The 21,659-nt window shown below is 37.8% G+C and overlaps 1 protein-coding gene across 5 annotated transcripts in view; it reads right to left on the bottom strand.

Moving 5' to 3' along the window:
- Positions 1-4,358: 4,358 nt before the first annotated feature.
- Positions 4,359-21,659, bottom strand: part of Map3k19 (mitogen-activated protein kinase kinase kinase 19) — a 48,532-nt gene continuing 31,231 nt past the window's right edge. For 2 of the 5 annotated variants that reach the window (XM_076866326.2, XM_076866327.2), the window contains 5 exons: positions 15,659-15,702; positions 11,323-13,770; positions 9,316-9,465; positions 7,427-8,124; positions 4,359-4,425 (listed from right to left, as the gene is read on the bottom strand). In XM_076866326.2, the coding sequence (XP_076722441.2) occupies positions 4,359-4,425; positions 7,427-8,124; positions 9,316-9,465; positions 11,323-13,770; positions 15,659-15,702 (3,407 nt within the window). The remainder of the gene's footprint in view (positions 4,426-7,426; positions 8,125-9,315; positions 9,466-11,322; positions 13,771-15,658; positions 15,703-21,659) is intronic. The other 3 variants (XM_076866328.2, XM_076866329.2, XM_076866330.2) reach the window with 3 other exon arrangements.

Below are 21,659 nucleotides of genomic sequence, written 5' to 3'. Positions count from 1 at the left end.
AAATAAACCATTGCTTATAAGTCATGAATATTATTATACAATACATATTCTTAGAGACTTTAGTGGTTTTAATTTTTGGAAATACTTTTTATTTTTTTCAAACATGGTAACTTGTAAAGGAAGACAGTTACGTTCATTAGATTTCACTGTTCCCAGTTTTATCTAAATGAAAAGCAATATTTCTCACCTATTGTGCTTAACTTGCTTTGTGATTTTTAGGGTTTTTTTGCTAAGCAATTTTTGAAAATTCTTGTTATAAAAGATCCTTGACTTAGTATTGCTCTTGATTTAGCAGTTTCTCCCTCGGCCGACTTCCTTGAGAGATAGTAGGAATTCACTAACCAAATTTACACAGAGGAAGGATCAGCAACCCTCTGGGGCAACTTGAAGTTACAGTTTTAAGTTTTATGTGCCCATATATTTAAGAGAGGCTGGTTTTTAAACACTGGAAAAGCACATTATGCCCCTGTCCTCCTAGGCTACTGTTATGATACTAGTATGTTAATTTGAGAATTTGTGGCTACATTTATATCTAAAGTTGAAGGACAATTTGATTGTTATAAGTTCACAGATGTAAACCAAGCCAGAAGTTTGCTTGTTTTATAAGAAATTTGCCTGAAACATGTATCTTTACAGTTGAAGTAAACTTGCCAGTGCTCACTATTTAGCTCTGATACTATGCTTTCATTTTTTTTTTTTAATCCAGTGTTGATTTGGACCCCACCGGCTTTTGCTTCTTGACTTCTTTCTTTTCTGTAATTTATTCACATTTCTGCTTGAATTTTTTAAGTAGGCTGATAAGATGTTTTAAAGGTTGCATAGCTAAGAACAGTTCTGTTCTCATTCACTGTTATTCATTAATCTCAAAAAGCAAATTCTGAAAGCTGTTTAATTTCTGTTTCCAAATTATATGAGGAAGCCTCACTTAAATTCTGCTTATTGACACTTCCACTTAGTAGTTTGATTTGCCTTTTGTTTAGTAATGAATACATTCCTGTTTTTAAGGTGTTTTGATTTCAAGCAGTTTCACTTAGTTAGAAAAACAGAATGGATACTCATTCATTGTAAACAGCGATTGGGATTTCATTTTCTGAATGTAGTTAACCCCCACCCTCTCCCAAGGACAATTGGGATGTTTGCTGATAGAAAAATCCAAAACAGGTGTATGTATATACTGGCATGAATTAGTCACTGAATTTCAGCTTCTCAGTATCTATATAAGGAATTAGTAAAATTTGCTTTCTGACAACATAAATCCAAGGCTGTAACATGTCTTGTTAAATCAATGTGAATTAAATAATTTTTAGTCCCTGGGAAATGTGGTCTCTAATATAATTGACTGTTTGGGGAGGTACTGGAATTGAAACCAGGGACTGAGCTATGTATGTCCCCGGTCCTCATTTTGTTTTATTTTTTAGTTTGAGGTGGAGCCTTGTTAACATGCTGAGGCTAACCTTGAATTTGCAATCCAGCTACCTCCACCTCCCAAGTCATTGGGATTACAGGCATGTGCCCACCAAGCCTGACTACAATTGACTATCCAAGTAACTATACATATATCATGAAGGAATGCTGCCTCGGATTGGGTGGTCTGCATTCCAGTCTCAGCCCCACTGCTTAATACAGTGGGTATTAAGGTGATATTAGGTGGTATATTTGATTTGTGTCTTCATTTGGTTCCACATAAAGTCAGTTTTTAAATCTGCCCTCTCCAAATTCCTCTGTACTCACATCAGTAAAGATAGTTACCCACATCCAGGATTTTAAAGTTTACAGAATCACCTGGAAAGCTTTTTTAAAGCCAAATTCTCTGCTTTTAAATAAATGCTTTAAACTGTATAACTCTATCACCACCACTTGAACTGGGGATCAATCCCAGGTGTTAGTGCTGAGCTGTGCCCCAGCCCCTTTTTAATTTTGGCACAGGTTCTTGCTAAGTTGCCCAGGCTGGCATCAAACTTTGAATTCTGCATCCCAAGTAGCTATATAAATTGAATACTTCTTTTAAAATAGAGCAAAAGAAAAAAAAAGGCAATTTTACAAGTGTTAGAATATGTAAGTTGCTCATTGAGCAGATTAATAAGTGGGTTTTTATTTTGCAGCTGCTTTTTTTTTTACAGAAGGCCCAGGATTGCTATAGTGGTCTTCCAGTAGAGAGTAGATATTATATGTTATCCCATATGCTAGAGAGTTCGCTCTCTTTGTCACCACCTCATTCAGCAACTGAGAAAGGTCCACAATATCAGGCCTATTGTAGGTTAAAGTTGAGATCAGAGGACTGCTTATTTTAGAGCTTTACTTGGGAGTTAAAATTTCTTTGTTTGAATTTGGGCCTAGAACATAAAAGAAGATCAAAACAAAATGAAATTTTAAAGTATGATGGTATGAAAACTTGGATAGTTGTTCTTGGTGGAAATAGTGATGCTCATGGATTGGAAGTCAGTATAACTGCTAAGTGTAGAATGGAAAGCTTTGCACACAATTATTCAGAATACATTCTAGACTTCTGGTATTTTGAGCAAAACTTAAGAAAGTAACTGGTATTTTAAAACTATTGAGTCTGGAAGACTGCAAGGAAAAGAGCTTTCAGGTTGAATATATCTGGGTAGCAATCCCAATTACCATCTACCAGTTTGGTAATCTTGAGAAAACTACCTCTGAACCCTATTTTGAAGGTTTTTTGTTTTTTTTTTTTAATTTTCAAAATTGTGTTCAGTTTTCTTTATCAACAGAAAAGGAGTAGGTTATTTTGGCCAACTTATTATGTTCATTACCATGGTCTATGTACACAAACATTCTCTACCCTTTCCTGACGGGTATAATAGGGTTGAATATTCAGTATGATAATCAAATCCCCTCTACACCCATACTGGGAATCAATTCCAGGCCTTGTGTAGGCTTGGCGCTACCACTGAGCTATATCACCAGACCTAAAAGATTTTAAAGAAGACTGAAAATCTCCAAAATGAGAAAAGAATTAAGCCCTACCTTTACAGAATCACATTATTTCTGGTCATGTTGATATGCAAGTAAGTGAAATAAGGAACAGTTTTAAAAATAAGCTTTTCATATATGGAAAAAGCTGTCCAAGCTTGAGAGAAGGGAAGTAAACTCAAAGACTTCATTCAATCTTATATGTTGGTCAAAGCAAAATCTGCTTTTTCCTCACGTGGGCTACATTTTACATATATTTCTCAAAAACTAAAGCAGCAGCTTGGTTTTAGCAAACCCTGATACTATTGTTAGAAGGCACCTGCAATTAATTTATAGTTGTGCCATCCTGAAAGATTCTGTGGATATAGCCTAAAACAAGTGTCAATGAAATTTAGTGGATGAACCCACAGTAATTTAAAAAATAAATGTCAAAAATTGTCCACCAACTTAAAGGGACTTATTCTAACAGTTCTTCCCAGAAATAGAAATGTTTGAAAAGTAGCCAGGTACACCTGTAATTCCAGCGGTTTGGGAGGCTGTGGCAGGAGTAGGGTGAGTTCAAAGCCAGCCTCAGCAAAAGCAAGGCTCTAAGCAACTCAGACCCTGTCTTTAAAATAGAAAATTGGGCTGGGGATGTGGTAGAGTGCCCCTGCGTTCAATCCTAGTACCAAAAGAAAAGGGACCTCAGCAAGGATGACTTTAACTCAAGTGAAGTGACCAAAGTTCTCTGAAAAATTTATGCTGTAGATTCATTCTCTTACCACATCTAGCTTTTGTTCTGCCAGCTGGTTTAGGCTTAGCCAGCTCTAGGTGTGGTAGGCAGAACTGTCAAATCATTATGCATTAACAAAGAAAGCAGCCAAAGTCTTATGACTCTACCTTAAATAAATAATTCAACAACTTGGAGTTCAGGACCCTCTTATGATAGAACATCAAGGCACTTACCTCCTGGTAGACCTCAAGGCTCCTAGAATCTAAGGTTAGCATTGCTGCCAAAGTAAACAGTCTTAGCATCTCTTTTGACTTAATTTCCCCCACTTTCTTGTAGACTCCTTTACAAGAATTAATAGTCTCTACTCACCAAGACAAGATAAATGTCTTTAAATTTATTGTATACTTATGAAATTAAAATCGAGAGGCCAAAAATCAAAGGAAATACATAAAACAATAGATTCCTGGACAATCAAAACCATAAACACTGGAATAGATCGTTATTTAGGAAACCTTTCTTATACACATGAATAATCATGCCTGAAACTTGAGGCTGCTAATAGGTACCTAGAATTTGCTGTTGGTAACATGGTAGGATCTGGTTAAGTTGGGGTAGACAATTTCCAAGAAGAAAACAAAGGTCCTTAACCATCATTCCCCACAATTAAGCAATAACCGCATCTACATTGGCCTGGGGAGAAAGTCTTCTGTTCTCAGTGATTTCTCTTCAAGAAGGAGTGCTTCAGGAGCTGGAGAGCTGAAGGTCGCTCATGCTGGTCCCTAAGAAGGGAAAACACATTAGAAGCAGCACCCAGTAATGTGCCAGTAAGATGCACTTCACCCAGTGCAGACTTCGAAGATAGAAGTACAGCCACCAACTGTTCAACAGACTTGGGCTGAGTCCAGACTCCTGTTTTCAGCTATGTAATCTTAAATGACTCAGATTTTCCTCATCAGTGAAGTGGAGTTAATAATACCTGAGTTAATAATAATACCTTAAATAACAGATCTGGGTTTTAAATGGTAGACCTGTAGTAGTTCAAACCAAAAAAGCCCCTCTTTTCTATTCTCTTGTTCAATTTCTTTGGGGTATGATTTACACACAGTTTAAAGTCACACTTTCATTGGTATAGTGCAATGTGTACTTTAAATTAGCATTGGAATCCAGAACTGAAAAAATTTTTTGAAAGTAGACACTTAGACACTTAATTTTAGAAAGTAGACACAAAGTGCATCTTGGTGATAAATTGCAATACCACCATGTTGGGCATTTTTTTTTTAACTTTATATTTATGTGGTGCTGAGGATCAAACCTAGGTCTTCACATGTGCTAGGCAAGCACTTTACCACTGAGCTACAACCCCAGCCCCCACTTTGGGCATTCTTAAATGAACATAAAGTAAAAGGAATCGGTTGCTGAGTACTAATGTGATTTAGGGTTTTTTCTTCAAGAAATTAAAAGCTTTTGGAAATGTTCCTGCTCAATAAGCAAATTGGCACACTACTGAAACAGTCAATCATTAGCTGCAATGAGCTATGCCAAAGGCATTCTTTTGCTAGCTTTTGATAGTTTGAAAGCAAAATGACCACCACATCTTTTTTCAGGTGAAGATGGAAATAAACTACTTTTAGGTGTTTTTTTTGCATATCATTTCAAAATAAAAATCACCATAAGAGGCCCTTTCTCCTGCCTTCAAAATAGAAATCACTCCTCAAAAATCTTTCCCTTTCCATCTAACTGCTATCCTCTTTTATCCCTTCCAGATGTTCCTAACATATCCAAGCTTAATGAGTTCCCCCCTGCAACACTTGTTTTCCCCTAAATACTTAGTCATTTGGCCCCTTGCCCTGTAGTATTTATCCTCTTGATATTAAACAGATTTAATGAGCTCATCCTTCTTGTCTCTGCAGCATTTGAAATACTATTCCCTCCTACCGGAAACTGTCTCAAGGAGACTTAGAAGGAACTGTGCTTTTGATTCCCCACCTCAGGCAACTCCACTCCTTACCTCCTTCCCTTTGTCCCCTCCTTTCTCCAGTTACACACCAGACTTGACGCTGTGCTTATTCTGTTAGTTTCCCGCGTGAGCACTTTTCAAAAATATTTTCCTCTTGGCTACAGCTGTCAACACTTAATCATTTTTTTTTTAATGTTGTTTGGTGCTGGGGGTTAAACCAAGGGACTTAAACATGCTGATCACACACTCTAAGTGATGCCCCAGCTACTGCAATGTTTTAAATTTTTAAATGCTAAAAGCAGTACCCTCAACCAATTTATTTCCTACCACTTTCCCAGGTCCACTTCTGTCCTGTTCAGGCCTTGCTCCTGGTCTGTACCGGATCACCTCTCTTCCTGAGTCTTTAAGACTGTCTCATCCTTTACATGCACACCTCTAAGGAATTACCTTATAGGAATCAGGTGAGATGCTAGAGTCCTTAGAGGTTTTGCCATAGAATTTCAGGAGGTAATTATATGTATGTTATGATGCTAATTAGATGTGTTAGTGTTCTCCCTAATGGTTAGTAAACATGGGGTCTTAATTGTGTGCCCTATACACAATTTATACACACCATTTCACTTCACAACTCTGTTAATTTATTATTAGTGGTATGAGTTGTGTATTTGCTTAGTTTATGAAGCAATGTTTCAAAAGAAGAGCCATAAAAGATTCCACTTCCTTTAAAGAGCTTTGTGTGTGTGTTGTGTATGTAAACACAATGACAAACTGAAAGAAAAAGAGGTTTCTAGCTTTGAGTCAATAATAGGTAATTGTTAAACTCACACAAAGCAACTAGAGTAATTGTAAAAGCAAAGACCAATCTCCACCCACATCTAGCTCTGTTCCCTATGATATTCCCAGCACCATTGTGTGTGTGTGTGTGTGTGTGTGTGTGTGTGTGTGTGTGTTCTGTGCCTGGGGCTCTGTCCACAAAACCTACACTGGGATACTTAAGATGAGTCTGCATCTAGCAGTGCCAGAACTACCCCCTAGGGTATATGTTCTTGCTCTGGCCCATGTGCTCATCCTAAAATTCAACCAGGATAGGCTGATAAATATGTGCTGAGAAAGGGAGATGGGCACATTTCTTGGCAGACAGATTGCCCCCTATACCCAGAGACAACAATGACAGTCACCCAATATGGTCATTGTTAGGTGCAGGACAGGCTGAGCTAAGTTGTCTGCAGGGCAGGCTAAACAAACATTAGCTACAGGATAACCCACTCACTCAAATCCCCCTTTGTCTGGTCCTTTATCACCTGTTTGTATCAAGGCTGAACACTCAACCCCACTCAAGGCTGAATACTCGACCCCCAGCAGTCTGGTGCAATAGAAACCCACATCTGACCCCTGCCCAATCTGCCTGGCAGAATATGACACTACTGTATGATCCAATCACTGTACGCCAACAAGGCAGCTTGCAGACCCAGAGACCCCATCAGATTTTGACTATAAAAACTCCCTCCTGTCGGGCCCCTCTTTCCTGCTCTTGCTCTCTGTCTCCCTCTCTTGATCTCTCTTCCTTCTCTTGCTCTCTCTGTTTCCCTCTCTTGCTTTAAGTCTATTTTTCTCCTCTTTTGCCCTGTTTCAATAAAGATCTCTTGGTCACTCCAAGTGTTGTGGTCACTTTCCTTTCAGTCATGATTACTTTCAGCACAAAATCATTCCCTGTTTAATTTCATAAATGAAATCGTTTTTAATGGGTCAGAAATTATAAGGCCAGTGTCAGTTGCATGGAATCTCTGGGTATTTTTTCTCTCTCCCTACTTTCAGTTTCTTACCTGGTCAGGCACATGCGCACAAAATCTGATGCATTTTCTGAGAAGTGGTCTGGTAAAGGAGGCATCAGCCCTCGGTGGGCTCCAATGTAAAACATGGCAGCCATCCTGTCCATGGAAGCCAGTGGAGGCTTCCCTGTAGCCATCTCAAACACAGTGCAACCAATGCTCCAAATGTCTGATTTCCTTCCATAGCCAGACTCATTGATGACTTCTGGGGCCATCCAATATGGAGTCCCATGCATGGACTTAAGCATGTCACTGTGAGTGCCATTTAAGCCTGCCCAAGCCAAACGCTTAGCACAGCCAAAATCGATCAGCTTTATGATTCCAGTTGGCATGAGCATAACATTATTTCCTTTGATATCTCGATGGACCACACAGTTCTCATGGAGATAAGCAACACCTTGCAGAATTTGTTTTGTATATTTACAGAACACCATCTCAGGCAATGGTCCAAAACGGTTTATAATACTAGAAATTGAGCCACCAGGAACAAACTCCATGAAAATGCTTACAATGTTCTCTTCCAAGCAAGTCCCCAAATAAGCCACAATGTTGACATGTTTCAGTGCTTTAAGTAAATCTACTTCTTCCTGTAGTTTCCGGTATTCTTTTTCAGTAGCCAATTTATCAGAGGTATCCAAGGTCACCTGTTTTACAGCTATTAGCTGCCCTTGGCTAGTGAGACCACAGTATACCTAAAAGCAAACCAATACTTGATTATTAAATTTAAATGACATAAAGGCATGTTTACAAAATGCCTCATGTGACATTTGACTTTCCCATCTCCTCCAAAAGCTTGTGTTCTTCTAAGTTGCTACATCTTCACCTAAATATAGAGTATTTAAGCAAATTCTATTTCAGTTGAGCCAAGAGGAGGATGAGCAAGAAGCACGGCAATGGACATCATATTGACTAGGATTGACTAGAATCCTGGCTTCACCATTCTCCAGCCATGTAACTTTGAGTAAGTTGTTATTGTGTAATTTTTTTTTTGGGGGGGGGGTGCTGGGGATTGGACCCAGAGCCTTGTGCATGCAAGGCAAGCATTCTACCAACTGAGCTATATTTCCAGCCCCTGAGTAAGTTGTATGATCTTTCTGACTTCATTTTTTTGGTCACCTGTAAAACTGAAGTAAAATTACTTACCATAAAGATGTCTATGATGATTATATCCTATGGTAGTTTGGTAAAACTATTCAATGAATAGACATAATTGGGTTAGGTCAGATCTAAAGCTCCTTGGAGAAGACATAGGACTTGGCAGTCACCCTCATGATGTGATATCAGGGACTTTTGTGTCTTTCCACCTTCTCACTGATTCCTGAAATGTCCCCAGTTAGAGACTCTGCAGGTCTTATTTGGGGGTCAGTCTTTGTAAATACTATCTAGACCACTAAGATTTTAGATTTTATAAAAATTTTGTAAATTTTTATAAAATTTACAAACCACAAGGAACACCTTTTAGTTTTTCCACCCAGCAATGAGTTCTGCCAACTTCTGGTAGCATCTGGAACTAATGAAGGAAGACATTTCTTTCCCCTGGGCTTGAATGTGGAATAATGAAAAGCTAGAAATGAAATGGCCACTGTACCACCACATGGAGCCTGGTGGACAGAAAGACAGTGACCAGATCCTGATGATATGGTTTGACCCCTGAAATCACAGTGACAAAAGCCAGACCAACCCCTTACCTTACAGATACATAAAGCAATAAATGTCCTTTTCCTCAAGCCAGTTTGGGTTGGTTTTTCTGTTACTTCCAACTGAAAGTGTTTGAATCTGTATGTAGTAAGAGTGTGAGCAGGAGGACTTGGGGAAGATGGTTAGAGAAGAGAGGGTGGAGGAGGAACAGGGAGTTCTGATTTCTAGTTTTTATGGTAACTTACTGTGCCGTAGGCTCCCTTGCCAAGGATCTCACCCTTAGTCCACAGGATAGGTTCTTCATGCTTTAAACTATTTTCAGAAAATGTCTTCTTTTCATTTGAGTTGAGAAATTTCTCTTCCCTGTCATATATCCCGAACCCATTACTATACCTCTGGAAAGTGAGACAAAAAGGCACCATTGAACTCTGAGTGTTGGGATAGAGAGAAGGGGTACAGAGTACTGAGGAATCTTCCTTTCAAATGCACCTGACTATGGCTCTTTTCATTGCTCATGGGTAACCTCTAGACACAGATTTCACAAAACTAACCACAAAGAATATCTTATTTGTATGCTTCAGGCTTACTAACTGTACACATCTCCACACATTTTGTCTCATATACTTTGTAGAAGGAGGTCTTATATAATTTATAAACATACAAACATGCATATATAGCACATATACACATACACATATGTACTGAGAGACACACCTGCAGCCACTATAAATCCTTCCCTCTCCTCTGCCTGCCTTTGAGTCTCTGTTAAGTAATACTGGTTGACTCCCTTGATATAGCAAACTCTGAATAAATAGCCTTTTTGTGTTCTTCATTTATTTCCAGTATGCACACATACACTCAAGCACATATATATGTACACAAACATACACTAATATACACACATATGCAAACATACATTTACAAACACCTATCATTAGTTTCTGTCTCTTTCACACACATACGTGCGCATATGCAGGCAGCCTCAACAGGAATTCAAGTGTCCAAGACCAGCCATAAGAAGCTGAAGACCCACAATCCTGAAGACCCTACCACTCAAAAAAGGATCTCTAGGCCAGCTGCACTGGTACTATTGGAAGCCTGTTAGGCCCCAGACAGACTGAATCAACATCCATATTTTAACAGGATTCCCAAGAAATTACGTTCATTCACAATAAACCTTGAGAGCTTCTGCCCCTGAAGTCAGGAGACAAGCATCCCTCTGAAGAACTTAAGACCACTTTTCCACTGGGCTGATTGGGACCAAAAATGCTTCTTTTTCATCTCCCCTGGGGTTGGAACCAGCCTGACCCCACTATATACCAACTTCATGATTTTCTAAACCTCAGTTTCTTCAATATGGGGATGCATTGTTACCTATAATACTTATAGAGCTATTATGAAGCATAAAAATGAGAGAATACAATGTGCCTGACTTTCACATAGTAACTTCTTAATAAACCTAGCTATGGTATTTACATTGTTTGTTCCTCTGCTCAGCTTTTTAAAATAAATATACCTGACATTTCCTGAAGAGTGTATCTGCCATCTACATCTGAAATACCATTACTATTTTCAGTGTCTTGTAAGTGGCTGATATAGTGTGGATACAGTGTAATATAACCTGTCTTAGTGTTCAGTAAAAAGCATTTTAACTTAATCTACTGTTTGTCTTTAAAGCCAAAACAAATAAGACCTGGCTATCTGTTGATATTCTGTTTTCCTCCGCTCCACCGTTAACTCCCATGCTGAGTAAAATGTTTAATTTCTTTTCCAGTATTTTTGCTATGCCTCCTTGAGAGCAATAGCTGAGTATTAGATACCACTATCTCCATAGTTCTTAGCCCAGTGCCAGAAATATAGTAGGCATCAGTGATAAATGAATGAACAATCTGAAAGCAAGTACTCAGGTGCAGGGACTCTTCATGTGAATGAAACAGTGAGCTGCTTCACTGGTACTGATTATTTATTGAATAAAATATTTCTTGAGTAAAATACAGACATTATTTAAATAAATAGTTTGTCTATGTTAACTTATCCCAAGTGACTTCATTGTAGTGACAAGCTCAATTCTAGAAGCAAGGAATATTGGCCTGGAGGGTAAGACCTTGACTCTAACCTTACAACCAAACAATGAGACCTTGAAGAAACCATTTAGTTGTCTTGGGTTTATGACTCCTCTTTTGAAAATAAAGGGTTTGAACCAGATTGTCTCTGAGGTTTCTTCCCACCCTGGTGAATTTAATTATACCAACCTGTATTCTGACATTTGTTGTCTCTCTGCCCAGTTCTTTGGTAGTATTTTCTTTCCTACTGAGGACAAGATTTAGGTTCTCAGGATCAGTTTCATTTGCCATCATTTGGGAAGAGTTACTGTCTTTTTCATCAAGAGCTAACAGTTCTGCAGCTAGACAACCTAATAGTTCATCTGTCAATTCTTCTTTCTTTACTGAGTCCAGAATTTCTTGGGAAATTGAATTTGCATCATTTAAAGTTGTTCCAAGTGTTTGATATGTGATTGACTTATTTGCTAAACTATCATAATCCAAAGAATGTGCCCAGTGTTGATATGTTTGGGAAGATGCATTTTCTTGTTCCTCTTGGAAAGAGAAACCCCCAAGTGTTTGGGGGTTATCTAAAACACTATCAAACTCAAGATAATTTGTTAACATTTGGCTGGAATCTATTTTATGAAGAGGTGAATTATTATTCTTTTCTTCAAATGCATACTTGTTAGAACTCTTCTCACTGGGCAAGACCCAGCTGTTTTCTGAAGGGATAAATGGGATCTGGTGATGTAGCTCTTCAAGTTCTTGCAGGTCTCTAAGACTTGTGGCAAGGATTTGATTATTGGAAATGTCACCTTCATCTGTAGACTCTTCCATAGATATTTCCTCAACTATAGATATATCTAGGGCAGGAAGAAGCTCATTTTGTTCAGGGAACTGCTCAGGAGTTTGGTCCAAGTTCATAGTCTGAACTTCATCTTTGGAAGATAGAAAGACATTTCCTGAAGAGTGTATCTGCCAATCTGCATCTGAAATACCATTACTATTTTCAATGTCTTGTAAGTGGTTACCTATAGCCTTGCAGCCCTTTTCCTTAGAAATTGAACTTTTATGCTTTTGTTTAAGGCCAAGTGAAGGCTTTGGAGGTTTAATATGTGGTCTTTTCTGAGAAAGTCTTGCTCTGCTATTGCTGTTCCTCTCACTGTGTGAAGATCGACATTTATTGGAGATACATCTGCCTGATGGAACTGAACATATCTCATGGTAATACTTGTTTTCATGCCGTTCAGCCTCTCGCAAGTGACTATAAACAGGGGTCCCAAACATTTCATAGATTCCAGGTCCATTAGCAGTTGAATTGATTTCCTTGAACATGTCACTATATTTAAGATCTAGGTAATGTAGTCTTGGCTCTGTTGGTTGAACAGAGAGAGGAACACATGGCTTTTTTATTCCTGGATTTTTACATATGCAAGGAAATGATTGCTTTTTAGTTTTCTGAGTCCAATAGCTGGATTGCTTCTTTTCTAATGGTGGCATTCTCCTTTGAAACTTGGATGATTGCTGAGGGCCAGAGTCAACAAACTCCAATGCAGGGAAAATCTGAGTTTTTATGTTAGTTTTATGCATATTAGGCTTAATAGAAGCTTGAATGGAAATCATGAAATTGTGAGGTGTCCTGTTGTTTATCTTGGTCTTTGAATCCAACTTACTTCTATGGGTCTTCATCTTATGTTTGTCATTTTCTTGGTGTGCAAGAACATTGAAGCTATTGTTACGAATAGAGCTCTTCCTTTTTTGGAGGCTTGGCTTGGTTATCACTGTTTCACTGGGGACTCCATCTCCAGGGAAAGTGATGTGGATAAGAGGCACCAGCCCATTCATCTCTGGTTTCATTGCTTCTGCCACTGATATTTTTACATTTGTCCCCATGTCATTATGACCTTCTGGAAGCCTTCCAAAGGGGCCATCAGAGACTACACTGGACAAGCTTTGAAGTGCTGTAAACTCTTCTAAAATATCTCTTGGTCTCATTGTTTCACCCTTATATACTGAAGAGCTTTTTGAATCAATTTTGTCATGTCTAACTTCTTCATCCTCATTTGGTGTTATTTCTGAATGCTGAGCTTCTTGGAGCTTGCTTGGAACAGTACATACAGTTTCCGCATTTTGTTCAGATTTACTGGCTGCTGAATCCTCTTTCTTTCTTGATGAAAAATCTTGAGGGTTCTCTTCTGCTTTTCTCATTTCAGGACCATGACATTCAATATCCTTTTCCCTATCTGTAGAAAGTTTGCCTTCCTTAATATTCTCAAAGGACACCAAAGACTTCCCTTTTTCAATGAGAGAGATTTCCATGTTGTCCCATCCTTCTCTTTCCTTGGATTTCCAATTCACCTCCATCTCCAGGTGTTGCCTGTGATGATCAGACTTCCGAAAAGAGCACATGTTTCTTGACCAAATGGAGCTATCAGAAAACCTGAGAGTCTGATCCACCAACCTTTTCAATGGGGCTTCCTGCTGCTGGTTTGCTGGACTAAACTCATCAGATGAACTGACTGATGCTGGGAGTTTAGGTATGAAGGGCGTAAGGCTTGAAATATTTCTTTCTCTCTCTTTTGGGAACTTGTAACTTTGGGGGAGAGTGTGGACACCAGATCTCATGGGCAAGAGTGACAGTGGAGGCAGAGGGAACTAAAAGAAAAGAGGAAAAAAAATAATGAATGTAGAGACATAAATAAATATTATGTTAACTTGTTTAAAGACTTGTGTAGAGATTCTAATACTCTTTTAAGGAAGGCCTTTAAAGTACAAACATATCTATCCTAGAGATCACAATTTTAAAAACTAAAACCTCAGGCCAGAAGTGTGCCAGAGGATATACTTAGAATGTATAAGGACTGCGTTCTATCCCTAGCATCAAAGCCAGCAAAACCAGAACACTAAAATCTCATTTCCAATACTTTTATTTTTAGATCTAAAGTAAAACAATACTTAAAAAAAAAATTTAAAGACTCACGGTTATGCATTTTAAAGGAAAGCTATTCAATAATGTAAAATGTTAAAAGTTTTAAAACATTTTCTGATCTCTTTTTACTTTCCATAAGAATTAAGATTTTTTTTAAAAATTTCACTGAGAATAGCCAGAAATTGAGGCTGTATCTATTTTAACAATGATCATTTTATTATTAACTAGCTCAAAGTTTGTATCTGGAACACAAATACTCAAATTTTTTTTGCAGAGTTTTTTTTTCTTTTTTTTTTCTGAGGGTGGCTTGTAAATGTGCTACACTTCATACTTGAATGTTAGCAACCTGGACAACTTTTTGTTCCTTTTTGCCATTTTCAGACTAAGCTAGTTTTTATTATTACCAACCTCTAGAGGTCAGTGTAACATTTGTCTGTAATCATGAAGCTATAGACTATTCAGTGCTTCTTGCTGTGATCTTCTCCCATGTATACAGATTCTACATCTAATTGTATAAGGATATTTATAGGCATGGATCATGTGTGGAACCTGAGACTATGAATTTAATTTTCATTCTATTACCACCTATGTGTAGGAAGGAAGGGAAAGGAACATGATTAGAGACTTTGGCATTAGGAGGAGGTGAGATGCAGTGTGGTCTCAATTTTTTTTTAATATTTATTCTTAAGTTTTAGGTGGACACAATATCTTTATTTTACATTTACAAGGTGCTGAGGATCGAACCCAGTGCCTCGTGCACGCTAGGCGAGCACTCTACCTCTGAGCCACAACCCCGGCCCTGTGGTCCCAGTTTTATTGTCTGGATTTTTTTTTTTTTTTCGTTTCTCAAAATTAACTTAGGAAATACAGGCAGATTTTTCCAGTGCTTAAATATCTTCCTAGTAACAGCCACTCAAGTTATAGGCAAACAAGATCCTTTTTAAGACACTAAGCAATATTGATATATAAGTATTTTCTGAAAAGCTCATTGGATACAGAAGGGTGAGGGAGCTTGAGAATTGAAATATCTTTTCAAAAGCTTTACTTATAAATTAGAACATCTTTCCACCACTGAAAAAAAGAATTACCTAGTTCCTACATAAGTTAAATTACTTCAAATGAAAATGTGTATAAGAAATATTCTTGGGGCTGGGGTTGTGGCTCAGCGGTAGAGTGCATGCGTGAGGCACTGGGTTCGATTCTCAGCACCACATACAAATAAATAAAATAAAGGTCCATCAACAGCTAAAAAATATTTTAAAAAAGAAATATTCTTGTCACATAAGAAATCTTTCACTCTACAATATATCCTTTGTATCGTTTTAACTTTGTACTATGTTTCATATTCTATGTTTTCATAAAAATAAGTTACATATTTCTGAAAAAATATTCTTGCTTCATTATGTTGAGGACAGGAAACAGCTTGGAAAACCAATGTATAAGGAAGGAGATAATTTTCTCAGGAATGATTTACCAATCTATAATTTATACGAGTTCTTATTTTTCCAAGCTATAATTGCTGACTTTTTGATTCTGAATTGTTTGATAGTTTGTCCCTAACAACCAAAGTTCTTTTCTTTTTAATTAAGTCAAAAATGCTAAAACTAATCTTACCTCGATTCTTCGGCTACTGTATTTCATATCAGAGGTAGAAAACTCTGCAAGAAGGAAAAATATAATTGGATATTCTTAGTAATAGAGTATGCACTGTCGTAAGCCAGAGTTTGGGGGTGGAGTAATTTAGACCCTAAAGTCTGAGAAAAGTGTTAGAAATTAAAAGCTTTTCCCTGAGTAATCCACATGGAAGTGGGTATGGAATGACTATACAGAACTTTAGACAACTGCCACCAGGAGGGGTTATTTTATACAGTAGTTCACCCTTGTCCTCAGTTTCACTTTCCCCAGTTTCAGTTCTCTCTGGTCAACAGAGGTCTGAGAACATTAAATGGAAAATTCTGGAAATAAAAAATTCATAAGCATTAAATTGTATGCCATTCTGAGTAATGTGATGAGATCTCACAGGGTCATACTCTGTCCTGCTCAGGACAGCATCCATGCAGTATACACTTCCCACCCATTAGTCACTTCCCAGCCATCTCAGTCATCAGGTACACTGTCACAGTTCTTGTGTTCAAGTAACCCTGATGTAGTAGCCTAATGTCCTGTAACAACACCTACATCATATCACCTCATTTCATCTCATCACATAAGCATTGTATCATGTCACACCATCACAGGAAGAAGTGTGAGCACAGTGCAATCGGATATGGAGAGAGAGACCATATTCACATAATTTTTATTACACTATATTGCTATTATTGTTCTATATTACTATTAGTTATTGTTACTCTCTTACTGTGCCTCTTTTATAAATTAAACTTTATCATAGGTATGTATGTATACGAAGAAACAGTATACATACTGTTTCAGGCATCTACTGGGAGACTTGGAATGGATTCCCCCATAGGTAAGGGATAACTACTATATTTTGTATCTATATTCTCACTGAAATGTAATACTTCTGGATCAGAGATAAGACCATTTATTACTCACAGTGAGTGCATCAAAATATCAGTTCCCAGCATCTAAATTCCTCACAGGGTGAAGTGGTAAGAGGCATATGTTTACCAGATGTTTATGTATTGGGGGTGCACCACAGGAAGGAACCCTGAAATGCAACTCCAGTAGTATTACAAAGTGGTTGGCACATTGGCCTGTCTTTTCCTCCTGACCAAGACTTTTACTCTGAAATGTAAGTAAATGTCTTTAGAACAAGGAGTAAGGTATTTTCCTAGGTTGGGCAATCTTCTGGAGGAACCTGGTGGAGGCAGGGCCTATCCTCTGTCTAAAAATTACACTAAGCCCTTGCTCTCCCTACCCCAAGTTTGGCCACTCAGCATTTGGTTTTTAATCAACAGCAAGTGATACAAAAGCCAGGGCAAGTGAATTTATTCCATCTAGTGGTCATGTCCATTGGCAGTGGTGGCAGTGTCCAGTGTCCAGCAGGGGGCAGCAGTTCCTGTGGTGTGGCCTTAGTTGTGGCTTCAATTGCCTAACTTCCCTTAGTTTCTGCACATTTTATGAGCTTGGTTCTCCAAATATTTTGTAATTCTTGACAGTCTTAAAAGACTTTCAACAAACTCCTTTTCTTCTTAAATAACCATGTTGATTTCATTTGCTTGCAGTCAGAGTGCTGATTGATATGGATTACACAAATGGGATAAAGGAACACTTGTCTTTGCATTTGGCAAAAAAGGGAATAGAGATGGGTAATGGTGAAAATTCAAGGTTTTCTTTTCCCCCTCCAGTTTGTGCCTACATCAACTAACCCTCCTTTTCTTTGAATTCATCTTCATTCTGAGACTAAATATGCTTCTTCTTTTTTCCCATCACTACTAAAGTAGAAGCTAAACTCTGTACAAAGTTGGCACGGTGCTAAAGCACACTGACTTCAGAGATAGGCAGCCCAAGTCTGAACCCAGCCTCTGTAGCTCACTAACAAGGAGTCCTGGACACATACTAATGTCTTTCAGTCTCAGTTTCCTTATTCCTAAAATATAGGATTTTAATAATATTAGAGGATATTTGTGCCTTGCAATCATAGGTACACAATAAATGATTATTGTACAACATGCATTTTGAAAACACACAGTTATGTGCTAGGTATGATGCGAGGTGCTTGGTGGTACAATAATTCTTGCCTTTATAATTTGAGGAAGACAGGCACATAAACAAATAGTGACAATTCAGCATGATGGGTGCTACATTGCTGGTAAGATCAGGACCCTATGGGAGTTCAAAGGAATGGCTACTCTTCCGTTCATGGGGGGGCTCAGAAGTTTTTCCAGAGGAAGTGATATCTAAGGTGAGACCTAAAAGATGGCATAATATTCCAACTGAAAGAACAGTATTTGTTCAGGGAATGGAAGGTATTTTGTAGTGCCAGTGTTTATCATATGCTGAGGAAAAGTGGCAAGGTATGAGGCTAAAGAGTGGCTGCTCAAATGGGGAGCTAACTTTGTAGATTTCAAGGAAAAAGATTCTGAATCTACTTTGTGGTGCAGACTTGATGTTCATACCTTTAAACACAGCGTTTCAAATCACTGCTTCAACATGTGTTAAATAAAAAATGCTAGACCCCAAAGAGTACAAATTATATAATTCAACTTATATGAAGAACCTAAAATGGTCAAATTTGTATTGAGACAGTAAACAGAGTGGTGATTACCAAGGGTTTTGAGGAGTGTGGTGGAAAGGAGCTAATTTTTAGTGGGCACAGAGTTGCAGTTTTACAAGATGAAGGTATTCTAGGGGTAAATCATGGTGGTGTTTGCACAACAATGTGAATGTACTTAATACCACTGAACCATACACTTGAAAATGTCTAAATGGTAAATTTTACCTTATGTACATTTTACCACAATAATTTTTTAAAGTTAAAGCAACGCTCATTTAAAGTTTACTTAAACTGTTTCCTTTTCCCAAAATTCATATTTTTTTTCCTTCACTTGGAAAGATGCCTCACAGTTCCTCTGGAGTGCAATCTCCCTAATTTCAACAAGCCAATTAATGCAACTTGTTGGATGGTAAGTATGTTCCTGGTGGTTTAGCTAAAGGGTTTAGGACAGCAGTGGTAAGCAAACACCAACAACAACCTTTCCACATTGTGAGGAAAGGTTGGCATGAAAGCTTCTATATTTGTAACTAAGTTTGGGGCTCCATGTAATTGGAGGTTGTTCTTAGACTCTTACACTAACTTGGGGATCCAGGAATGAGGCTAAAGAGGATTCAAGTCAGTAAAGAACCTGGCAACTAGCAGATACAAACTCAAATCCTTTTCATGGAAAGCATCCACAGTGTAGACGCTCAAGATTTCCATAGGAAAAATGCCAATAAGATATGAGCTCACAATAAAGACTTTCAAGTATTCAAAGGAAAGAAAGAAAGAAAAGAGCCAACAATAGTTCAAATCAATGGAAACTGGAAATAACAGATTTGGATCCTTCAGTGATTTCAGATTTGGGGACCACCAAATACAGTACAGTTACAATGTCTTAAATGTTTAAAGATACTAAAGACGAAAAAATTTAAGATTAAAAAATAAAGATGAAATCAAAATGAAACACTCTCAAAAATGAACAAAGCATATTTGAAGAAGAAACAAATGGAACTTTAAAAATTAAAATATAATTGTTAAACTAAAAATTAAATTAAAAAATGAATGGGTCTGCTGGGGGTGGTAGCACACATATTTGTAATTCCAGTGGCTTGGGAGACTGAGGGAGGAGTTCAAAGCTGGCCTCAAAAATTTAGTGAGGCCCTAAGCAACTTAGCTAGACCCTCTCTTAAATTAATAAAAATATAAAAAGGGCTGGGGATGTAGCTCAGAGGTTAAGTGACCCTGGCTTCAATCTTTGGTACCAAAAAAAAAAAAAGGATTACCATCTTATATCATGACTACCACAATGAGATGCCACTCTACATCTACTAGAGAGGCTAAAGTTAAAAAGAGTGGCAACAGGGCTCGGGATGTGCCTCAAATGGTAGCACACTCACCTGGCATGTGTGAGGCACTGGGTTCCATCCTCAGCACCAAGTAAAAATAAATAAATAAATAAAGATATTGTGTCCACCTAAAACTAATTTTTTTTTTTAAAAAAAAGACAGGCAACAAAAATGTTTGTGGGAATGTGAAGCAACTGATTGTTCACAAGGATATAAAATGGTACAACTACTTCAGAAATATACTAGCCATTTCTTTGTGTGTACGTGGGGCAGCGGGTAATTGGGATTGAACTCAGGGGCACTCACCCACTGAGCCACACCCCAGCCCTATTTTGTATTCATTTAGAGACAGGGTATCCCTGAGTTGCTTAGCGCCTTCTTTTTCTGAGGCTGGCTTTGAACTCACATCCTCCTGCCTCAGAAGGCATGCGCCACCGCACCCAGATTGGCCATTTCTTAAACATATAGCTACCCTATCCCCTGGTAAATTCATAATAGTATATATAACAATCTAGAAGAATCTCAAAAATGTCAAGCTAAGTGAAAAAAAGATCACATAAAAGAATATGTGCTATGCAATTCCATTTATGTGGAAATTTTAGAACAGGCAAAACTTATCTGTGATGGAAAAAAAAACAATATAGTTGTCTTGGGGGTATGTCTTGGGGTAACGGCTTAGTATAGAATGGGAAGGAGCATGAGAGAACATTTTGGGATTCATGTTAATGCTCTATATCTTGCTAAGACTTTGGGTTTCACAGACAATATGAGCTTGTAAATACTCAATGAAAGTACATCAATGTACACTTCCAAATGAAAAAATATCTTCAAACATATATGGAACTCTAATTAATAACAATCATCCTGACATTTTACAAAAATGAAAAGTATACTGATATCTGCAATTTACTTTTAAATGCAATTTACTTTTAAATGATAAAGCAAAATAAAATGTTAAATGTGGAATCTAGGTGGTGAATATACAAGTATTCAGTGTAAAAAAATTCAACTTGCTGTATATTTGGAAAATATTATAAAATGTTGGAGAAAAAAATCAATGGATGGATTTAACAGCAGATTAGGTAATGCTGAAGATGATTAGTGAATTGGAAGACTTGTAAAAATAGAATTACCCAAAATGGAGCCCAGAGAAAATAGGAAATGGAAAATTTGAAATCCAGGATGGAAGATACAGAAGAGAGAAAAATAAGTACTAATATGAAATCTAAACTGGGGATTCATAACCAGACTGTGCATAATTTAGCAAAGATAGAACTATAAGATATAATTGGTCATGCTGTACCTATTTTTAAAGCATCTTTTAAAAGGCTGTTTAAACTTGCATTTTAGATCACTCTCAGCTATCTCCCCAGGTCACTTATAAATCTTCTCATGTACAGGTGACCCTATATAATCTGCACCCACCTCATTACAGTTCAAATCTCATTTCCTCATACTCACCCCCTCTCACTCTGTTCCAGCTACATTGACCTACTTGTTCCCTAGAATATTTTCCTGTGAAACATAAACATAGCTCATTTCTTCTTCTTCTTCAACTATCTGTTCAAGTTACATTCTCAATCATGTGATCCCTCATTCACCCTATTTCAAAATTTCAAACTTCTTACTATGGTCTAAATGTCTGTGTTCCCCTCAAATTCTTAACTTCCAAAGTGACAGCAATAAGAGGTGGGCCTTGGGGACTGATTAGGTCATGAAGGGGAGGCCCTCGGGAGTAGGTTTTAGCCTTTATGAAATAGACCAAGTGAGCTTGTTTGCTCCTTCCATCATGAGTGGGCACAGCAAGAAGGTACCATCTATGAATCAGGAAATGAGACCCCACCAGACACCAAATTTTCTGACATCTTGATCTTGAACTTCCCAGTCTCTAGAACTGAGAATAATAAATTTGTCAGTTTAGAAGCTACCCAGACTACATTCCCCTTGCCCACTTCTTTTTCTCCATAGCATTTACCATCATCTAATGTTCTATATATTTTACTTGTTTACTAGTTTATTGTCTACCCTACTCCTACCCACCCCCCATAGGAATGTGAATTGCACAAGGACAGGGTCACTGTGTCTTGTTCACTGCTACACCTTCAGCATT

This window comes from Callospermophilus lateralis, chromosome 9 (genome assembly GCF_048772815.1).
Source record: "Callospermophilus lateralis isolate mCalLat2 chromosome 9, mCalLat2.hap1, whole genome shotgun sequence".
NCBI lineage: Eukaryota > Metazoa > Chordata > Mammalia > Rodentia > Sciuridae > Callospermophilus > Callospermophilus lateralis.
This window is presented reverse-complemented; position numbering and strand designations above follow the sequence as displayed.